The 14942-nt window shown below is 38.0% G+C and overlaps 2 protein-coding genes across 4 annotated transcripts in view; one reads left to right on the top strand and one right to left on the bottom strand.

Moving 5' to 3' along the window:
• The window catches only part of AFF4 (ALF transcription elongation factor 4), a 114945-nt gene extending 103183 nt beyond the window's left edge, over positions 1-11762 (top strand). For all 3 annotated transcript variants that reach the window (XM_058278639.1, XM_058278618.2, XM_058278629.2), the window contains 4 exons: positions 487-580; positions 1393-1436; positions 3123-3343; positions 6135-11762. In XM_058278639.1, the coding sequence (XP_058134622.1) occupies positions 487-580; positions 1393-1436; positions 3123-3343; positions 6135-6262 (487 nt within the window). In that variant the 3' untranslated portion in view covers positions 6263-11762. The remainder of the gene's footprint in view (positions 1-486; positions 581-1392; positions 1437-3122; positions 3344-6134) is intronic.
• A 632-nt stretch (positions 11763-12394) lies between these two features.
• On the bottom strand, positions 12395-13440 carry LEAP2 (liver enriched antimicrobial peptide 2). Its single transcript, XM_004456473.5, has 3 exons — positions 13285-13440; positions 12942-13081; positions 12395-12636 (listed from the first exon to the last, which is right to left on the bottom strand). Exons 1-3 carry the CDS (start codon positions 13339-13341, stop codon positions 12600-12602), a joined length of 234 nt encoding a protein of 77 aa, XP_004456530.1. The 5' UTR covers positions 13342-13440; the 3' UTR covers positions 12395-12599.
• Between the last annotated feature and the right edge of the window lie 1502 nt (positions 13441-14942).

Raw genomic sequence — 14942 nt, 5'->3', positions numbered from 1 at the left:
TTTGTTTTTTTGTTTGTTTCTGTTTTTGTTTTTAGGAGGTACTGGGAATGGAACCTATGGCCTTGTACATGAGAAGCAGGTGCTCACCCACTTGAGCTACATCCTCTTCCCTGCTTTTTTTTTTTTTTTTTTTTTTTTTTTAAGTCTTAGATTATTTGAAATTTGATCTGGAGATTGTCCCTTAGAGGTGTTTTATTGCACATGTTACAATGACATGTTAGTGTCCTGTGGATGAGGTTCTGATTTTGAAATGTGAGCGAATAACAGGAGGCTCATCCCAGATCTCTTAGCCATCTTCTGCTCCCTAGGGTATGGACCATAATAAGAACATATCTTTAGGTTTTGCCTAAGGGTTCACATGGCTGACTGGACATGGTCTGCTCACGTGAGCCAGCCCTGTACTCTAAAAAGATGCAAAGGTTACCTGTGGAGATGTGGCCAGAATCTAATGTCCTGGTAAATAAGATGCCCTTTTCCATTGGCTAGCCTACGATGCCAGTCTTTGCTTTACCTGAGGTTATTCAAACTGAAGAAGGAGAATGCTCTGAAGTACTCCAAGACACTGACAGAACACCTGAAGGTAAGTGGAAAAGAGGAGGATTCATTGTCCAGGAGATAAAATTTGTGAGGCCCTCGTCCCTACCCCAGAAATACCCTCATGCTTTATCTGCCCACAGCAAGGGAAGAGCTATTATTTAGGAACTTGGAAATAAGTTTGAGGTTTCTTGGAGCATTTTTATGCCCATGGTAAATGAATGTATAACTGATTAGAGAGCCCATGTAGCCCTCTGCAGCAACTCTTTAATAACATTTCAGTAGATGCAGCCTACTTTTTAAATTATGAAACCTAACTTAAACTTGAAAAATAGCCTTTTGTTTTCACTACCATTCTTTTCTTTAGACTATTATCTTCATTTCCTAAAATGCCTTCCTGTATTTTTGTGTATGATAGCACCATATAAATTTTCCTAAAATCCTGCCTACAAAGTCAAGTCCAAGCTCCTTACTCTGTCATGCAAGCCCCTTAAGATGTCTTTGTCTCTTGTTCCTTATCTAAATCTCTGTTCCAGCCAAACTGAAATGGGACACATACATCCTCTTTTCTACAGCCTTTATATATATTATAACTTGTCTGTGCCCTCTCCCCTCCTTCTTCTGATTGTTTATTATTCTTCCCGCCTCATCTGTGAGGTCCTCCAGAACCCTCCCAACTCTGAGTTAAATAACTTCCTTCTGCTGCACATATTTACACACAAACTCAGATACACACACATTTTGTTCTTTTAAATTTATAAAAGCTTCATAAGATCAATTCTGGTCCAAAGTTATTAAATATATTTACTATTTCATAAGTAGTGTTTCTCTTTTAAGTATATTTTATTTTTTTCACAGAATTCTTATAATAATTCTCAGGCTCCATCACCTGGCTTGGGAAGGTAGGTAAAATTTTATTCTATGAAATAGTATTTGTGACAAGTTTGTTTATATATGTAAAATAGAATGGTTAGGGTCCAATTTCCAAAATTAGAAAGTGATTACATTTTTATATTAAAGCCATCTCAAAGTATTTTTATGTTATCTGCCCTGGAAGTCATAATTTTTTCCCTCTTAGTTTTTTATCAGTTGATAGGATAAATGAACCTAATCTTAGAAAAATTAGAGATAGGACAATTCACCTGCAAAAATCTGAGTTTTTCAATATACTAAGTGAAATAAACCAGACATAAAAGAACAAATCAATATTTGATTCCTCTTATATGAAATATCTAGAATGAGCAAATTCATAGAGACAGAAAGTAGAGGTTATCAGGGAATGGGGAAAGGGGGGAATAGGGAGTTATGCTTAAGAATACTAAGTTTCTGTTTGGGGTGATGAAAAAAATTTGGTAATGGATGTTGATGAAGGTGGGACAATATGGTAATTGTAATTGATGCCATTAACTGTACAGTTAAAAATGGTTGTTATAACAACAAATTTTATGTCATGTATGTTATAATAAATTTTTTTTTAAACTCAATTTTCTACAAGAATAGCTTGACCCTTTTAATGATCTCCATAGTAACTTGGGTTTTATAACTGGGGGGTTATTTTTACTCAAGTCTTAATGATTGCAGGAATTTGGTAACATTGGCATGATTATAATTTCTTCTCCATCCCCACATCACCCTTTTCCACTCACCCCCAAAATGAGGACAAAACACCATCAAACATTTTTTTGTTTATCTATTAAATTATTATGTTTATGTAAATTGACATTCTGTCTTTCCCCATTATATGATGTTTTCTTAACCAAATTTATAGTATTACAAGAAAACAGGTAAAATATTCTTCATAGTTTTTTTCCACAAACTTTTGTTCAATTTTCTTTCCTATTTTTTTAGTATGTGATCATGGCCTTGGCCATTTCCACAAATTTTAGTACTTTTGAAATGAATCTGCCAAATAGCAATATGTGTTTTCTAAGAAATATCTAATTAATTAGCAAGAAGCCTGAGATAATTGCAGTTGATTTAAGAGAGCGCTTAGCTTTATAAACTTTAAATTATTTGGTTAATCTAGACAAGTGCTAGAAATTATGGATGTCAAAATAAAATGTTCCTAGGAAGTGGATGTGACTCAAGCCATTGAGCGCCCGCCTCCCACATGAGAGGTCCCAGGTTTGATTCCCAGTTTCTCCTGAAAAAACAAACAACAAGCAAAACAAATGAAAAAACAAACTTAGGGAAACCAATGTGGCTCAGTGGTTGAGTACCAGCTTCCCACATATGAGGTCCTGTGTTCATTCCCCAGACCCTAGTACCTCAAAAAATAGAAGAGGATAGGATAGAATAGAATAGAATTCTTTAAACAGGTACTAACAAGATGTACAGCTTTGGTTATTTCCCATCACTTGTTCTGTTGCCATTCATTAAAACAAAGGATCAGATATGATCATCATTCACAATGGCCTTTAGGAAGGTGAATGCTTACTCAGAAGAAATCGTACTTCTCTGGGAACCCTATTAGTTTTAAAGAATATTTAAATTTTAAAGGCCTTCATATAAGAATAACCAGTACTACTTTGATTTCATAATGTTCACCACATCCATATGAGCAAGCTTCCTGTTTCTCTGTTATGTAGCAAAGCTGTTGGGATGCCTTCCCCTGTTTCTCCAAAGCTATCGCCAGGCAATTCAGGAAATTATTCTTCTGGTGCCAGTAGTGCTTCAGCAAGTGGTTCTTCAGTGACCATTCCACAGAAGATCCACCAGATGGCAGCCAGCTATGTTCAGGTTACATCCAACTTCCTCTATGCCACTGAAATTTGGGACCAAGCAGAACAGCTTTCCAAAGAACAAAAAGGTAGGTAGGTCTCTGGAAAAACTTTGATTAAGGGATGGAATTGGTAAAAGGAACTTTTATGTTCTCATTACTTAATTAGTGTCTGTTCCGTATTTATGATTTAGTTGTAGAGTCAGTGATAATCAGTTTACTAATACCTATTGCTTAGCAGTAATACTGAATGTATCTGAATTTTGCAAAAACTTTTTTTTAAAGATTTATTATTTTTTTATTTCTCTCCCCATCCCCTTTATCCCCCCCCCCAGTTGTCTGCTCCCTGTGTCCATTCTCTGTGTGTTCTTTTGTGACTGCTTCTATTCTTACCAGTGGCACCAGGAATCTGGGTTTCTTTTTGTTGTGGCATCTTATTTTGTCAGCTCTCCGTGCGTGCGGCGCCATTCTTGGGCAGGCTGCACTTTCTCTCGCACGGGGTGCACTCCTTGAGCGTGGGGCTCCCCTACACAGGGGCACCCCTGCGTGGCACGGCACTCCTTGTGCACATCAACACTGTACATGGGCCAGCTCCACACGGGTCAAGGAGGCCCAGGGTTTGAACTGTGGATGCTCTATCCATTGGGCCAAGTCTGCTTCCCCAAAAATACTTTTATGACACTGGTGACACAGAAACTAAACTAAAAATAGCTCATGGTCTGAGACAAATATGCCTCTCTTCTGGCACATTAAATGCAGCTCATACTATACCATGAAAGTAAAAAAAGAAATGTTCTCTAGGTTTTTTAACAGTAAGTTTGGCTATAGGTGTAGGATTATATCCAGATGTATTTTACACATGAAATGTTTCATGTATAAGGAAGCATGTACATACTGTATTTTTAGGTATACTGAAAGAGACATGTGACTAAAGACTTTGAAATGAATAGATTTCTTGGCATTCTTTAAAGTTAGGTCACTGAAACCTTAAGTTTATTATCTCCCAAACTAAGGATCTTTAGAATTATAAAGTATTTAAAGGCTTTGGGGAAGAGTACTGTTTTTTTTTGTTTGTTTGTTTTCGTTTTTAAAAAGATTTATTTATTTATTTCTCTCCCCTCCCTCCCCCCCACCCCGGTTGTCTGTTCTCTGTGTCTATTTGCTGCGTCTTGTTTCTTTGTCCACTTCTGTTGTCAGCTGCATGGGAATCTGTGTCTCTTTTCTTGTTGCATCATCTTGTTGTGTCAGCTCTCTGTGTGGGTGGTGCCGTTCTTAGGCAGGCTGCACTTTGTTTGGTGCTGGGCGGCTCTCCTCACGGGGCGCACTCCTTGCGCGTGGGACTCCCCTACGCAGGGGCCACCCCTGCGTGGCACGGCACTCCTTGTGCACATCAGCACTGTGCGTGGACCAGCTCTACACGGGTCAAGGAGGCCCGGGGATTGAACCGTGGACCTCCCACATGGTAGACGGACGCCCTAACCACTGGGCCAAGTCCGTTTCCCAAGAGTACTGTTTAAATACCATCTTTTTTAGTAGATGTTATTCGCAACTATGTATATGTAGCATCTACGTAGATAGATCATTTTTAGAGAAACACTAGAATAGCCAACCAATCAAGTGTCCTTTTGTCTCAGAGGACATTTATATACTTAAACAGTGTGACCAGATTATCACATGGAAATGAAAGATTCCTTTCATTTAGGGTAATGGTGATAGAAGGGTAGAAAAGGAGGTAATGGTGAGGGGTTAGGATGATAGAAAGATGAAAAGGAGCCCCAACATTTATAGAAAGTTGTCTTTTTAAAAACTTAATTTGTTCCTAAATTTTTTTTAAAAATGACAATACTGATCAGGAAAAGTTAGAGACTGACATTCATCTTAGTCTCCTGTACTTTCCATTCTTCTCTCTGATACCAGTTTTCTAGGCTCTTTTTTTCCTTTCTTTTCTTGTTGTTCTTGTTACGGGAATTTTGAAGCATAGACAAAGGAAAGAGAAGATATAATGAACTCCATGTACCTTTCACTCACCTTCAGCTTCAGTTAACACAACATTTGCCGATCTTGTTTTGACTATTACCCACATATCCATACTTTTTTTAAAAAAAAAAGATTTATTTATTTATTTATTTATTTATTTATTTATTTCTCTCCCCTCTCCCCCCTCCAGTTGTCTGCTTTCTTCCATTCACTGTGTGTGTCCTTCTATGTCCACTTGTATTCTTATCAGCGGCACCGGGAATCTGTGTCTCTTGGTTAAATTATCTTGCTGCATCAGCATCATCAAATCTTAGGACACTGTCATTCCTTCCTCTTCTTTACACCCCTTCACATGCATTCTTGCCTATATTTGTTCGCATGGGAAGAATTCTTTTCTTTACATCCCTTAAATATTTAAACCATTACGGCAGAAAGATTGAACACAGGCTGTCATAAATATCTAACCTTCTAGGGGTTCTTACAGGGAAACATACACCCCAAATTTTTTTTGTAATTAAAAAACCACCTCCCTTTTTGTACCATTTCCTTCAATACAAAAACAGTACACAGACCACGTTTTGAATAATCAAATATAATACATTATGGCAGTCTCTATTTTAATAAATGTTTACTATATAATAGCAATTTATAATTTCCATCCATGGAATTCTGCTTGTGTATAATAATACTTAATTTCTAACTATACTGTATAAAATGTACTTGGAGGGGAGGGAAGGACTTGAGAGACTATGGGATGGTTTGCTCTAAAATATGGATAGTAATTTTAATGGGGGAGAGAATTTTTTTTACTTTATATAAATGTTATTTTATTGGCTGGACTCAAGATTTTAAAACAGTGATTCAAAGATATGTATCATTTAATGAATTTTTTTTTATTTTCTAGAATTCTTTGCTGAACTGGATAAAGTAATGGGACCTCTCATCTTTAATGCAAGCATCATGACAGACCTAGTCCGTTACACCCGGCAGGGATTACACTGGCTTCGCCAGGACGCCAAATTGATATCTTGAACTGAACATATTCTCGTTGCCTCTGATTTTCTCCACAACACTGTGTCACATCACGAAGGAAAACTGCCATAACATGCCACCTAGTCGACACTAAGAATAAGGAATGGTTTTTTCCTCCCCTGGTTCATGTGTTGATGTTTTATTATAGCCCAAAACCATCATGTCAGTTGATCCCTTCAGTGTTCCCAATATGAAAAAATTATTTAAATATTTTTAAATCTACAACACATTGATAAGATGGTTTCACTGATCTTTATGTAATAAGATTGAAATTCCAGTTGCAATTCATTACTCAATCTAAATTCTATTTATTTTAATTTTTTTAAGTTCTCAGATTGGGACTAGTTTAAAAAAGTTATTTCTACCAATAAGCTTATTTAATCAGTTGAATATTTAGCATAACTTTGATGTAGGTGTTTTTATTTATATACCTTGTGAGCTTTGCTACTTAATGTCTTTTGTGATAGCTCTTGTAAAAGGGTAACAGTTGGTTCATCTAAAATATGAACATGTTCTTTATACACCTACTACCTGATACTATTTCAGATCTTAACTTCAGAATTTCTACTTAGGGTTAAGGATATTCTACACATGAAAAATCACTTAAATATGAGAAGATGGCATTCTACATGAAGGAGAAATGAAATGTATCTGATCTGGTGTACATTTTTTCACAAACTGAACATGGGTTAACACTATAGCACTCATAAGGTGACTTTAACTTGGATTTAATGCATTACAGATGAGGGCAAGCAAACTTTCTAGACGTACATCAGGCAAAGGTTTCATAAAAGGACAATCTTGGACTTACTCAATTTTATTAAATCTATGTGTTCTTTTTTGTTGCTAATTATTTGACAATTGAAACAATGTGTTGTTGTTGAAATAAGGCTAACTCAATTCCTGAGGGTTGCTACCTGTATCTCTTTAATTGATAATGTTTCAAGGTTAAAATCTTCATTTTTCCCCATACTGTATTGTGATGCTCTGATATGAGCATGCAGTGACTGATGTAGGACCGGGCTAGAACTTTGGTGTGTGTGCTTTTGCTATACAATTTATATAGTTCTAATGCCTGATTAAGAGATGATGAATATCTCTCTTTAAACCTACCTTGTCTTTACTCCCTTTGTATTATGAAGGCCTCCATGAATGATACATGTTTCTGATGGGAGCAGAATATTCACACTAGAAAAGTACCTAACGTGGTTCAATGTGAGCTCTTTTGGAATGGGGACAGAAGCAGGGGGTAGTTTAAGAACTCTGTAAGAGTTGTATATCAAAGTACTTTTCCCTACAAGGTGCATATATAGGAATCAAAGGTGAGAAATGTACCCTCTGTACTTTATTTTTAGTGCCCCTATCATGTCTGGTGTGCCTTAATCTTACCTTTAGATGAAGACTGTGGATTGTTTACAGATGACATTTTTCACTAGGACCAGGTTGTCCACACATGATTGGTCTTCTCCAGTAATCACGTTAAATTTTATTTCCTTTTAAATCTTCCTTTACAGTCACATAAAGATGAATTTATTCAGAAAAGCTAATACTTTGATACATGACTTAGTCTAACTTGTTGGGTAATGCTGCTTCAAAAAGTAATTTGTCCTTATCCCCATTCCAAATATGAACCATCCAATCAACAGAAAGGATTGTCTGCTATTTATAGATAATTACCAATGCTCTAAATGGGAAATGGAAAGAAAGGGGTAGAAAATCCCCAACTCCAGTGGTACAGTGAATCCTCTGTTTGGGTCTCTTATTTATATATCACTGAGGAATAAGGTCTACAAATTGTGTTGAATTTAACCTTTTTTCCTTGGAGAAATTGTCTCTACCTTTCTCACTGAATCTTACTGTGGGTTTTAGCAACAATTTTCCTTAGAGGACACCTTCTCCTAGATCATGATAATTATTAAGAAACTTGCCACTGTTAATCAAGTAAATGTATGTCCTGTCCTTCTCTGATTTCTCTGACCCTGAATCTTTAATTGGTAGCAATGTCTTAGAAATGGAAAAAGTATCCGCTGGGCTTTTAGACTTTCAGCAACATCAGTGAGTGGGGCACCTCCAAGTCCAGTGTGTTCTAGACTCCTGTGTGTCCTGAAAGGCAGCAGTAGTATCACTGGGGTCCCACTGATATTTTGTTCAGCAGAGTTTGCTGCATGTTTTATGGTGCTGTTCTAAGATGTCCTCTCTTTAAAACTGTGTTAATTCTTGGAGAATGATTCAAGATTTTCATTATGGAGGGTAATGGGCAGTGGATCAAAATTTTATCCTAAATAATTGAATTTTAAATGCCATAGTCCTTGGAAACACCACTTCCTCTCGTCCAGGTCTGTCTTCACAAATGTTCTGACTGTGTGTTCTACTCTAGCACATATTTTATAATCCTTTACAGGTGACCATTCCTCTCTCCTTGAGGTGTCTTCAGTGTTTTCTAACCATTGAAAGCTGAATTTGACAAGTGGCTACAAACTTTAGTCTGAGACTTGTACTTAATATGTAGTTAATTATAGAAATAGCAACTATTTTAAAAATTACTCTGTTGACCGCTCTTTAAGACCGCACTTGTATGCAAGGATGCAACAGCCTACAACATTGAACTCTTCACAGGCCACCAGCACAGATTGTGGTGGATTAAGTTGTCACATGGTAGTTTTGCCCAGCCCAGCCCAGGCTCCAGCTCAGTTCTTGCCTCAGTGCTACCTTTTTCTGGGCAAGTAGCCAAGAAGTGACTTTATAAGCAGTGAGTACTGACAAATGTTCAGACATATTTACAGCTCTAGCTGCTGAAGAGTGGTGAAGGTTGACAAGCACTGATTTAATTCTCCAGTGCAAAAGCAATCTCGAGTAAATGTGTGCACATGTGTGCCTCTTGAGAGTAGCTCTTGCACTGAAGGATACACAGGCCTCTGGGCTACACTTCGAATGACACACTTGTGACTTTATTAAATTCACTGTTCTTTTTAATTGTTGTTTGTATCTTTCATTAAAGAATGGTTTAATCAGACTAGATCAGACAGCATCGTTTTGTATTTAAAGACAGAAACTTTGGGAAATTAACTTTGAATGAAAGAGTTTGCCTTGTGAAATGCAAGAGCTTAAAAGAGGCATCTGTTATAAATGGAAATTCTGACTCGGGGGCCAGCGTTCTGTGGAGTTGGAAAGAAGCCAAGTGGTCACTCCAATCAGTGATGCCTAATTGTGTAGAGGAGGGGTATGCTGTGTACTCTTCTAGGTGTGAGGGTATGCAACTTTGGATTTTAAAATTATGTAGACATACACACTTTATATATATGTATGTATGTATGTATGTATGTATGTATGTATGGAAACATGAAATTAGTTTGTCAAAAACGTGTGTGTTTAGTATTTTAGCTTAGTGCAACTATTTCCACATTATTTATTACATTGATCTAAGACACTTTCCTGTTGACACCTTGAATATTAATGTTCAAGGGTGCAATGTGTATTCCTTTAGATTGTTAAATCTTAATTGCTATGATTTGTAGTACTTTTAAAATATATTTGAGCCCCTCTGTAGTATAATGGGGCTCTCATAGGGTGGGAAGGAGTTTAATTTTCCAGTTGTTATTTGAACAAAATGGCCAGATTATGCATTTTTAATTACAGGGCCGCCAGGAGCATCTACTGGGGATGACTGACTGATTTAGGCAGAGTGTAATGATGTTTAAAAAAAAAACAACTAAGTAATATGGGGAGCGAAGCATTTCAAATTCTTCTAGACTCCTGTAACTCTTACTTCCTAATTATGTGGAATACAGATTTCATTTCAGCTTCATGTATTAATGTGTTAGAGGGACAGATTTTTCCAATAATAATATTACCCATCTAAGATTACCATTCAGTAAAATAAATAGAAGATACAACTAACACTAACTTTTGAATGGCTTGGAATATATGGTGGAAAAAAAGGCCATATTTGCCACATTTGTGAGTATATCTCTCATATAGTCACTAATGGAGAAATTGAGTTCAGACCTCCCTTAACCCTAGAGCCAAGGTAGCATGTGACAGGAAGTAAGTTGTTAATAGTTGGTATTAGTAAAATGGATGCTGTTCTACCAGGCTCCTTCTATTCAAATGAACCCCAAGGCTCATTAAAGAGAACTTGCTGTTTCCAGGAAAGTGAATGGAAAGAATATTAAAATCTCATCTTTTTCATAGAATTTGATTACAGAATCTCAAGGAATTAGGGTTAGGGCTAAACCAAGTCCTAGATCTTCAAGCATCCTCCAATAGCACCCTAAGAAATCATGAAATGAAGTTGACTTTTAAGTGTCAACATTGACCTGTCCTTGCCACCATTGCTCAGCTAAGCATAAATTGCCTTTCTTAAAGAGAAACAACAAAGCCCTCCAAATGAGCATGGAAAGCTCCCTCCCAGAAATTTTAGTAATTTTCGGTTTTGACTTCTTACTGCTTCCACGTGGGGTTGCTTTTCAGCTTTTAACCCATTGGAATTTTCTACCTGCTGTGTTATCTCTGAAAATACCTGTTTATAAATGCTGCCTTTCAAATAATGCCATGATTATCCATGCTGTCGAGTTTGTTGTTGTTCAAGAAGTATCCCCATCTTATAACTTTGCACACACTTAGCAAATCATTGACGTGAGCATTCATCAGTACTGGGGTTTGGGTGGGGGTGGGGTGGGGAAAGGCTCACCAACAGAGCTGGCTCAACTGATGATTGGCAGTGCCTGAAAAGGCACCACTTTTGAGGACCAGATACGGGGTTGGTAAGCACAGTTACAAAAATTTCTATCTAGCCTCCGTTTTGAAAGATTTTAAGAAATTTTGTATATGGAGGGTGGAAATGCTTATATATTTATTGAAAGTCCTTTTATTTGAAATTATTTGGTGATTAATGGTTTGATATTTGGGGAGGGTTTTGAAAGGGGAGGTAATGCCACTGATAAAAGCCTTGTTGATTCTGCAGAAAGGTACTGTTAGCGACTGATAGGATGCCTTTGTTTTGTACATGGTCCAAATCTTTGTTTTACATTTCTTTTATCGAAAATATTTAGGTATCTGACATTTTCAACCAAAATTTCAATTTGTATACTGTGATTTTTATTTGTTGCAATGCATTAAAATTTCAGAGGTACTTTGGGGCTCAGAAGCTAGGATTTCTAAGTCAGTATGTGCATTTCACACAATAAAGCTGTTAATGGTGAGCAAAGTATTATATACTAACTAGATTTTTCCACATCTGTATAATATATGTATTTTGTGGTATTGAGATTATAGAAAGTTTAGAGTGTCAAACATGCGTTTAATGTGTATTTTTAAACAAATTTATGGCAATTAAAATATTTGGAGACAAGGGTATCACATTTCAATTTGTAAAGATCTTTTTAACTCGACTGTGTCATTAAGATGCTTTGTATAATGCCAAACCATAGCTGGAGAAACTAAGTTTAATAAATATCAAATAGATTTTCTGTATTAAAGTTTATAAACACTGTGCTCTTTACACTTCTTCAACTCTTATTTTGCCCTTTTCATGCAATTTCTGTTGTGAATTTTAGGGTCCAGTGCTACTTTTCTTTATAAGTCTGGTCCCACTATCCCAGAATTTCTGATGAGAGAAATTCTGAACTTGCTCTGAAAATGGAAATTCACTCTGCTCCAACAAAAACTACAAACAAATCCTTTTTGTTGTTGTTAGGATGGGCTTTTATGATTTTATTACACTAGATTTTTCTTCCAGTTCTGCCTTATATGCAGACAATCATAGACATGAGCACACCATTAGGTGGCAAGTGCCAAAATTGCCCCTCTTTTTGACACACTGAAGTTTCTTACGTGAAGAGTGAAGGACTAGAATCCAGAGCCACAACTTATGAGATTGTCAAGACTGAATTACAAAGCGGTTGCTAAACATTTGCTTTTAAGCTGCCATTGTGTTAATATATTTCTTGAAACAAATAATGTTAACTCTGTCCCTTACACTTTCCAGATTGGGAAGTTACCATTATTAGACAATGCTGTTTTTTCTATAATGTCCAGAAGTGAATCTTTCCTCCCCTCAAAAGCTTGAATTCCAGACTACCAGTACTTAAATTGGAAACATTTAATAGTATACATATAAAAATAAACTCTAAATTGAAAAGTTTAGTCATGTTTATCAATATATTAACATTCTAAGAAGAAACAAACCATTTAAAGCATACATCTGTCTTTAAATATTACAAATACAAGATTGCTTCACTTATGTGTCTCTAGCCAAAATGCAGTTAATTGGTACTGCATAGAATGGAGCATCATTGTAGGTGAGTGCTGTCCTCTCTTCCCCTGGTTGGTTTGTACATCATTCCTGGGCCACACTCAAGGAACAGCGTCTTTTTCTGAGGGTGAAAGCGTTATTTAAAGACAAGTTTTAGTGATGTCCCAGGCCACCTCTGCTTCATTTCTGTCCCCTCTGCTTGATCTCTTCACTCTCAAGACCAAAGGAACGGCACCCCTATTTCATGGTACCTGTGGAGCTTTCCTTTGCTCTTAGCTCCTGCGGGCTTCTCCACTAGCTCCCAGACTTAGCCCAGGCATCCCTCCATCCCAGCTTTTTGTTCTTGGGCTGTATGTTTCCTGACCTTTCCCCTGCTCAGCTCCCAGAGATCTTTGGCCCAGCCCTGCTTCCAGATTTGCTGTGTACCTGCATAGCCTGGTGGTACATTCAGAATTGTCCATGCAGGAAGCTCCAATACGCCTGAGGGAGACCTCTCTCCAAAATGGGGTCATTCTCCTCAGCCTTCTTTTTACTGAGCTCAGTTCTGATACTGGTGAGCCATCTACCTGTAGGACAAAGATAAATATGCCTCAGGTGTGAAAGAGTTGACACCTTGCTGCTCACCTTGGAAGAATAATTACCACCAGGATGGCTGCAGACTGAGCAAAGAAACTAATCCTCAGGATTGAAGTCGGGCTCTCAGTCTGGCTTAGTGTCTTAGTTCTACTTAAAATTCTTCCACCACTCACATACACACACACATCCTTACCTGGCCCAACAGCAGCAGGCAGGTCATAAGCACTGCCAAGAGTTTGAGGTGCCACATCTTGACAGAGGAAAGATGTTGGACCCTGAAAAGCTAGGGTCAATCCCCATTTCCTTTTATAGGGTGAAATCTACTTCTTGTGCCAGGTGAGATTGGGACAAAGTTTATATTTGCAATCAGGGTCCATTTAATAAGTTAATATCTACCAGAGGAATGTATTCAAGACCTTGCCACGTATTTACTGATCCCTCATCTGGACTTTGAGTGATTGTATTGTTGGCCGGAACCCTTTCACTGGTTTTACCAAATGTCAGCACTACTTCCTCCTCCCCTTTGAAAGTCATGTGACGATCTTGAGGAAAGTCAGGCAGCTAGCCACACTTCAGTTCCAAAATAGCTCAGTGAGATCATTTTAATCAAAATAGGATTCTAATAATGTCTTTAGAAATAGCACTGACCCCTTTCAGCGTTGTCCAGGAAAGGAAAACTGATACATTGTGTACAAGGAATTGGACAAGGCCCTTATCTCCTGTGGGAGGATGCTTCAGCAAGCATTGTCTACAGAATCCAGATCCTCTGCATAGATGGGCGGTCACCCTAATTATCTGCTCCAGATCATCTCCTTAATAGAATGAACGCTCCACTATGTAATATTCAATGTCTGGCCTGCTTGCCCTCTCTCCCAGGACAATCAGGATGGATGTGGGAGCTCTTTAAACCATGGGTGAATTAAGTTGGATATTGTAGTTGTGCTTTTTAAAAACACATGGGACTGAGAAGATGGCAGGAGCTCCTAAATCAGTGCGAGAGTTCATATGGTGACAAATCATACTGCAAGTCTTGAGTTTTGGGCTTTCCTCCCAGTAGTTGCTATGGCCTTCTACAGAGCATCTTTTCAGCAGACTCAGTGAAGCAGGCCAAGGGCTGGGAAATTTCCCAAGCCCAAAACACACCCAACAGCTTAAGCAGAAACTGCTGCAGATTTCTAGACCAAAAAAGGGTATGTATCTCTAAACTGAGTAGTATGGAATACTTATTAAATTGCAGGCATTTTAATAAATTTTGGGGGAAAGGTGTGAATTCTGGGTGAGTTTAGCTCGATGGCTTGGAAGGATAAGCCAACGAGGCAATTGCAAAAAGATTCTTTCTCCTCTTGCCTGTTATCTCCCCTAAAAACTTGGCTGATAACTCTTCCTGAAGCCCTTCTCATCTTCTGAGGTTGGGTATTCGGTTAACAGACTTCCTCTTCTCTTACCCTGAGGAAAAGAGCACAGCTGATACTGACACAGGATGGTCACCAATCCTGCTGCCAGGGGAATAGAGGGTGCCTTTCCCCAAGGGAGAAGATTGTGGTAGGATGATCCTCAGAAGCTTGTATTGGGTGGGTGTGCCTCCACAGATCTGTCTATCCTGCTTCCAATCCTCTCAGGACCATGCAGTTAGGCCTGGAGAGACACTTCGCTCCTTGCACTATAGGAACATTGAGAAGCTGAGTGCCATCCCTTAACTCTAGAGCTTGGGTACTGGATGACACCAGGTAGGGGCTTACCTAGGAACTGGAGGAGGGGGAAGCCATGTAGTGACCTAGTGAACATTGGGTAAGAACACAAATCTGATTAGATAAGCAAAAGGCTGAGCAATGTGATGTCCTAGAGCCAGTT

This window comes from Dasypus novemcinctus, chromosome 2 (genome assembly GCF_030445035.2).
Source record: "Dasypus novemcinctus isolate mDasNov1 chromosome 2, mDasNov1.1.hap2, whole genome shotgun sequence".
NCBI classification, from domain to species: Eukaryota; Metazoa; Chordata; class Mammalia; order Cingulata; family Dasypodidae; genus Dasypus; species Dasypus novemcinctus.
The sequence above is the reverse complement of the archived record's forward strand: the minus strand, read 5'-3'. Positions and strand labels throughout refer to the sequence as shown.

Bases quoted from the DNA above. Each gene is read 5' to 3' on its own strand.
- LEAP2 (XM_004456473.5), bottom strand. From the start codon at position 13,341: ATGTGGCACCTCAAACTCTTGGCAGTGCTTATGACCTGCCTGCTGCTG. The intron at 13,082-13,284 runs GTAAGGATGTGT...TTTGTCCTACAG, and splicing joins GCCTGCTGCTGTTGGGCCAG to GTAGATGGCTCACCAGTATC. The intron at 12,637-12,941 runs GTACACAGCAAA...TTTCACCCTCAG, and splicing joins TGTACCACCAGGCTATGCAG to AAAAAGACGCTGTTCCTTGA.